This window comes from Taurulus bubalis (genome assembly GCF_910589615.1).
Source record: "Taurulus bubalis genome assembly, chromosome: 5".
In the NCBI taxonomy this organism is placed as follows: Eukaryota; Metazoa; Chordata; class Actinopteri; order Perciformes; family Cottidae; genus Taurulus; species Taurulus bubalis.
This window is the reverse complement of record NC_136593.1, coordinates 11,798,338-11,806,316: the sequence shown is the minus strand read 5'-3', so window position 1 is coordinate 11,806,316 and position 7,979 is coordinate 11,798,338. Positions and strand designations below refer to the sequence as shown.

At 35.8% G+C, this 7,979-nt stretch overlaps 1 protein-coding gene across 1 annotated transcript; it reads right to left on the bottom strand.

Moving 5' to 3' along the window:
* Positions 1-1,108: 1,108 nt before the first annotated feature.
* On the bottom strand, positions 1,109-4,381 carry mrps16 (mitochondrial ribosomal protein S16). Its single transcript, XM_079218964.1, has 4 exons — positions 4,254-4,381; positions 3,742-3,772; positions 2,215-2,481; positions 1,109-1,698 (listed from the first exon to the last, which is right to left on the bottom strand). Exons 2-4 carry the CDS (start codon positions 3,752-3,754, stop codon positions 1,574-1,576), a joined length of 405 nt encoding a protein of 134 aa, XP_079075090.1. The 5' UTR covers positions 3,755-3,772; positions 4,254-4,381; the 3' UTR covers positions 1,109-1,573.
* Positions 4,382-7,979: the final 3,598 nt, after the last annotated feature.

Below are 7,979 nucleotides of genomic sequence, written 5' to 3'. Positions count from 1 at the left end.
AATCCTTAATTAAATGGTTATATTGTTTAAAGATTCCTTTGGAAATGGTTACTGGTATCATCATAGAGATGTAATTAAATTGTAGAGCCACCACCATCTTAATATGATTTTTTTTCACATAAGGTAAGATTCAACACTTTCCATTTGTCAAATTTTGCCTTAATTTTTTGTATTAACAGGAGCATATTATTAGAGATTATATTTTCTATATCTGAGCACAACCTAATACCCAAATATTTCAGTCCCCTTGGGATCCATTTTAACTCGAATTAATCGACCATTGATAGAATGCATCCTCTTGATATCAGCATGCATTCAGACTCTTGCCAATTTATTCTATAACCTGATATTTTTTTAAAGGATTCAAGTGTAAATAGAACATTAGGAATTGACACCAAAGGATCCTTGATCAGTAATAAAATATCATCTGCATACATAAACATTTTGTGGTCTTCTTCCCCTTGTACGACCGCCTTAATACCTGCCTCTGTCCTTATTGCGATAGCCAAAGGTTCTAAGAATAGTGTAAAGAGTAGGGGGCTAAGAGGGACTCCCTGTTTGGTACCTCTCATTAGATTGAAAAAGGGTGATATCATTCCATTTGTTATCACTGTTGCTCAGCATATGAGTGGAGAGTTTGCTGTTGAGCTTGTCAATAATATTATCAGTCAACTATATTATCACATTCTATTTCCTTCTATTCTATTTCCTTCTAGTCTTGTGTCTGACATTACTAAAGCATTAGGCTCTAAACATTGTTGTAATAAAATTGTCAACAAAGCCAGGTAATTTATATTATATTTTGACATAATAAGATAATCCTTTATTCTTCCCACCCACTTTCTATTTCCTTCTAGTCTTGTTTGACATTAGTAAGGCCAACCCAAATGCTTTAATCTCACAATCTTCAGTAAAAGCTGGAACTTTCGAGATCTATGGTAATTGACGTTAAAATCACTATTTAAATGGACCATTTTTTGGGTTTTTATAAACTTCTTAACAAAGTCAGGTAATTTATGTTATATGGTGACATAGTCTAATAGCCTATTAATTATGTATTCATTTTAAAAGAAAGAAGGAAAAATGACAACACCCTTCATGAGTCAAGTTCAAAGTAAACAACATTATTATTCCATAAAGGTCTTGAAAATGTTAGACAGAGGACAATAGAAAAAAGTCTGCTTCTTAACCTCAACCAAATGGAATAATATTGACATATTTTATTTAAGTAAAATAAAACAGCAAATACACACAACTGTCTGTCATGGAAGTCCACTCTCATAAGCATAACCTGAAACTATTGCATTATATTGAGAATTAATTTGAATAAGAATTGTCCATAGCTACTAAAACTACCATATGTTAATCTGATATTGCTTCAAGCAGTCCACCAAACAAGTTCAGAAACAAATAGATCAGTTCCCTCCAAATAACGGTCACATCTTTTTGAATGGGACAGTCACACACACACACACACACACACACACACACACACACACACACACACACACACACACACACACACACACACACACACACACACACACACACACACAGTCCCCAGCTTTAATTCTCACACTTCAGCCTCCTTCTGTCCCTCCTGCAGAACATCTTCTGTTGCTATCAGCTCTGCTTGTGCTCTTTGACGCTCTGCCTCTGTTATCGTCATTGGGTGCAGAGGGAAAAATCCTGCCAACCCTGCAGAAGGAGACAGGGGAGAGAGGAAGACGATGACGATATTTCTTACTACACGCTTTCCCAACTAACTATTGCAGAAACATTGTCCAGTAGATGTATTTGTGATGTTGGGCTATATAAAATAAACTGAATTGAAGCCAACATCTTCTGGAGCTGATACATCATCTTTCATTTGAATTGCTCGTTGCCAAATTCTGGAGAACCGAGTAATACATTAGATGCGTGTTATGTAAAAGGCACATGTAATCTGTACAATCCCATAAACAAGAGGACGTAGATGGGGTCCTTTACGGCACAGTGAGAACACATCATATTACGAGACAAAGGTCTTCATTTACAAGTTTTCAAAGAATGGTCAACACTTTAGATAAAAATGAAATGTGTAGTTATGGATAAATTATGGATGGACCTCTTAGATTAACCAAATCACTTTGAAGGAGCGCAATTATCTGGACAGGCAGACAACAGCGATATTGATCCACCTTAAAATAACATGCTCATTTAGTGAATACACACCTAGAAGTTTGGCCACTGGCTTTGTAGGGTGTGCGCCACAGCCGATCCAGTACTTGATTCGGTCGAAGTTGAAGCTGACAAGCTTCTCATTGTAGATGTTGGGGAGGGGGTCGTAGGAACCCAGCTGCTCTATGTATTTACCATCTCTTGCCCTTTTGTTGTAAGCTGCCACGATTCGATAAAAAGGTCTGTTAGCTTGTTTGTGGCCTGCAAGAGCCAATCGGATGACAACGTAACCTCCGTGGTACTTCTTAAGCAGGAGTGATGCTGCAGAAGGAAACGAGCACAGTCAGCATTGTTAAAGGGAATATTAGATTAGTTTCATGTAATTGTTAATGTGGATAATGCACAATCTTCAGTAAAAGCTGTAACTTTCAAGATCTTGACCATCTTGTTTAAGTAATTTCCAGTAAAGAATATTTCATATCATGAAATTAAACCACAAACTGACATCTTGCTTAACAACCCTATGTTTTCCTAATCTCTGATTTCATGTTCAAAGTTACTTTCTTGAACAAGATAGAAGGAAGTGAAGTGAAGGGAGGAGCAGTAGTGAAACGTTCACTTATTTTTTTATTTGTATTTGATGTATTACTTTGTGTTGTGTCTGCTTTTCTCTTTTATTGTAAAATACGTTTTGACATCTGCTCTATAAAAGTTACAACAAAGACTCAGTTGCATTCTAGATCCTACCCTTACAATGTTATGTTTTTGTTAACACTGTTTAAGAGGGGTTCTATTATTTTGTCTACCCTTAGTTATGTGGACAGGGTGGACGAAATGTACAAACATCTTTCTCCTCACTATACAGCAATGCAGATGAAAACAAAAGCACCTGAAACTGCCTCTTGTAAAATTACCACCGAGTTAAATTAGCAAACCACATGGCTTTTGCTAGATGTACCTAATACATTTTAAACTGAATGTATATGTAGACTATAGACAAAAATCAACAATAATGTTATCAATTACACTTGCATCATCAAGAATAAAAACATTGTTATTTATTGCATATTGTTGTGTTTTGGACTGTTGGTCGGATAAAACAAGACATTTAAAGACGTGTCCTCTTGGGATGGGCATTTGTTTTACTATCTTTGGCATTTCACGAATTAAGTGTTCATCGACTGATCTGAAATGGAGAAGAATGGTTAGTTGGAGCCTTATAGTCAGATTGAACTTCATATATAAGAAGCTAAATCTGGCCTCAGCTGATGAAGCAGTAAAAGTGAAGTGAGGAAGCTTTGAAAATGTATTTTATGAATATTCAACAAAATATAAGTGTAAGTTCATGAACAGAATTGTATATATTCCATATTAAATCAGACACTGATGGCACAGCAATTTGGATTACATCTTTTTTTCAACAAAAAAATCTTTGCACTGGTTAGGGGAAAAAACATATCTCACAGGGTGTACATCAGTGAAAAAACTTTGAAACCACTGCTCTAAACGATAGATGTACTTGTCTTAATAAAACATTAAAACCGTCAGGATATGCCTGTTGTGTTCACATCTTATACTCACATAAGTGAACCATGGTGTTGGCTCGATTATCCTGCAACAAGAAAAAAATACTTAAAATCAAAGTGCATATTAGAAGAAGTAACATGGAGTCATTTATTTTTCAAAACATCATGCACCTAAAAGGTGCCCAGCCCACATGGGTTTACAATACACTACACACCTAACAAACAAGAGCAATAACATAATGTGAGCAAAATAACCAATGTAATACAATATCATGCATTTCAAACAAAGTCAAAACATATGTGAACACAATACATCTGCTAAGGTTGGAAATTGAAGATGTACTGATATAGCGAACAATTGAAAGAAAAAATAAAGAAATGCCATATTAAACTTTCTTAACAACGCCAGCAGTCAGTCAAATAAAGTGACATGCTGATTAGATATCTGGTGGTACGCTGTGTCATTAAATGGCAACAGAATAGCTGTGTAGCTGTAGCTCAAGGCTAAAGCTGTTAAGGACTAACGCTACGGCCGGTTTAGAAACGAGCAGAAAACGAGTAAAATACCTCTGCAGGTGTTGAACGGAGTGAAGCAAAACCTTCCCAGTGATGCACTTTTTTCTTTTCGCTGGACGGTTGATATAATCAACGGTAATAACTGTATGTTTACAGCAGCAGAAGAAATGTGACATTTATCAGGACGCGGCCATGTTTGAACAGGATGTGACGTAGTACTTATGTCATGGGTCACTGCATTATTGTGACGCAAGATGGCGCTGTTGCCTCGCTCGCCAGTGTACCGCAGGAAACTGAAGGTCTGGCTTCCAATGCTTTGTAGCCTCTACTGTTCAAGTTTGTGATGTGAACGTTTATGCTTCAGTGTGAAACATTTTCGGACACATTCAAATTATTTTTGAAGAGATTTTATGTCAGTCTTGAATATGTCCCTCAACTTAAAAGTTTTTAAAATTCATCACACATGGACATTACATTAAAGTTTTTATAATGTGATTTTATGAATCACGTTGGGTCGTAGGTGGTAGAAGTACTGAGATTCATAAGTAAAAGTAATAACAAGAAACCGTTAAATAATATAATAAATTACAAGTACCTTTCAAGTAAAATTACATAAATTGTATTAGCCAAATTATACTTGAAGTATCAAAAGTAAAAGTAGGCGTACTCACTTTTAAAAGTGTTTTATTTGGAATGTTATAGTTCTGATATTATATATGGCTGCTACTACATCATATTATTGTATTATTGTTATCATTGGTATATTAAGCAGCATTTAAATATGTTTAGCTGGTTGAGGTGGAGACAATTTGAACAATGTTGTATAGGTTCTACTGATGGGTAATTTAATGTATGTCATATTGTATAGACAGATTTAGTTTTGTATGTCAAATCTAACTAAACTAGTAACTACAGCTGTGAGACAAATGCAGTGGAGTAAAAAGTGGAGTAGACTATTTATACAATATTACCTGTATGAAGTATGAAAGTAGAATAGCTAAAGTAATTGCTAAAGTTATGTACAATCACTTCAGTACATTTTATAAGTTCTCTGGTTATAACTGTGCTGTCAAACAGGAAATCTTCCACATTCTCCATTCTATCATTTCTATACATGTATTGCGTGTCTTACATCAGTAATGCATTGAGTTTCAAATCAGTTTCCCCTGGTGACCCCAGCAGAGATGAAACACTTGTTTCCTGAGAGCGATTATGAATTCAGGGGTCATTGCTTTGCCTGATGTCGTCTGAGTGCACAGAGATTTCTGCCTACTGGGAGCACAAATACCCCCCCAGTCTTGGAACATGGTGATTTCACACTCCTGTTGTGTAAAGCTTGTTTTTCTGTGTGTGTGTGACAAACACATGGTTTTCTGTGAGGAGAGGTCACAGAAGACACACAAAAGAGATGGGCCCTCGTTTGTAATTTTGAAAATATCCTATGCTGTCCCTGCGTGACTGCTCATAAATATAGCCAGCTATGGCTTACAAAGAGAAAAAAAAGAGACATTACTTAGATTTTTTTATTTTAAAAAAGTACATTTACTTGATGTAACTCCCATCCCATCCCATCACATTTTTTTTCTAGTTTTCAGTAAAGAACATACAAGGTTGCCACTCTATGCATTACAAGTTATTCTGCAATGTAGTCTAACTAACTTATAAAATTAAATCGCTCTTTAATTATGAACTAAGACTACAGAACTCTGTAGCTAGGATGTTATTGCTAATTATTTTTACCATATTGGAAGGGAAACACAACAAATCCTGAAAACAAAATGCCAAAATGAAAAGTTTCAAATTAGTTTCAATCACAATGTTTGAAACGAATATAATTGACCTCATACTACCCAAACGCTCACACTTATCTGAAAAATAAAAACAAAGATGCGAGTTCAAAGAGATTTGAAAATCTTGTCAGTTTGGTTTGTCACAGAAAGAATTTCAGCAACCATACGAACAACAACACATAAAGCATTTGGTTCTCAACAACCAGGGCGGAAATTTCAAGAGGAAGGCGTCGTTATTGAGTTGACCACGTTTTTTCTGTGGAAGAATTTGAAAATGAATAGAGGCTTTACACAGTTAGGAAGCAAACAAAATTAATCTTACATGGTGAATCGGCAATGCGTGATTATCTGAACGGTGACATTGATTCTAGTTGTGGCTCACTCTCTCGTGAGGACCCCATGCTCTTTGGGATACCAAGACGAGTTGTTCCTCCTCTAATCATCTGTGACAGTTCAGTTAGAGACGCTCAGATGACCAGATATTTTACTTGGAAAAAGCAGGAGGAGTCTGCTTTAAAGGTTGACGCTGCCCCAGACATTGTAGTCAAAGATGCCTGAGTTTAATTTGATTATGTGGAAGAAGAAGACAATACCACTAATGTCTTCTGAACACTAAGCTTGATCTTACAGTGTGCACTTAACTCTATACCTCTGGAAGCTGAATTAAAGTAACATTTAAAATTGATGTGGGGCCGTGGGTTAATTTCATGGTACCAAACCTCTTCATATATTTTAATAAAATACATATTTCCTTGTTAACCAACTGAAGTTTAGAATGACAGAATTGCTTTGAATCACTTTCGGGCAGTTATTTCCAGAACTGCAGAGATGATTGTGATCTGCTTGAGAAGGGGGTCTTTTGAGAAATGTGTTCAAATAATTAAAGCAAAGTTGAAATGTTAAGTGATACAGAATTTTGGTCAGCTATTATTAGTTCAAGGTACTGATTTTTACATTCACAACTGTGCTTCACACCCCAGAAGCTGCATAAATCCAAACTGGGTTTTAGATTGAAGTTCACACTTCACACACAGGTATTAAAGGAATACTTTGACATTTTGGAAAAGACATTTATTAAATTCTTGGTATTTTTTATACCCCTCTCATACCTGTCCGTTAAATATAAAGCTTCAGCCGTCAGCTGTTAGCTTATCACACCGCTTGAAAACAGGGGGAAAGAGCCAGCTAACGGGTTCTGTGTGAAGGCAGAATCCGCCGACCAGCACCTCTACAGCTCATTAATGAAAACTATATTTTGTTTGGGCAATCCGTACATAAACCAAAGTTGGGAAAAAATTGACAGTGATGGGCAATTTCTTGGCTGGGAGCAGTAACTTCTCCATGGTGGCCTGGCAATACTTATGTAGTCTTGGTGCTAAGCTAAGCTAACGGCTGGCTGTACCTTTCAACTCATCAGACCAGTATGTGTGAGTGGGACCAATATTCTCATCTTTGCAAGAAAGAACATAGTTCTACTTTCCAAAATGTCAAAGTATTGTAGAACTTTGTGTATTAGTAAATCAACAAGGGATATTATGCCTTCTTAAAGATTGATATGTTTCCTATATTGGTGGTAACTGTATGGTGAGATCTTCTTTGTCTATATTTTATATTACCCCATTGGAGTGTCTCTTCTTTTGTCTTTACTTTAACTGTTTTACAGTTTTACATGCCTGTATGTTGGGGTGGGTAGTGTCTGGAAAGATGTCAGGCTATTGTTGTTTGTGTTTTGAAAGAGGAATAATAAGAAAAAAGCATGGCCGGATGATAATACAATAATATTATTTATCGTTGTTAAATTATATTGTGATGAAATCATTTATTGAGATATCCTGATATACAATTATGTCATCTAAACTGAAAATAATATAATAATAACTCAAATACATCATAAAATCTGATAGCAAAGACTTTTGCATGTAGAAACGCTTTGGATAAAAGTGTCAGCTAAATTAAATGTAATGTAGAAATGCCCCACTGTAGTAAA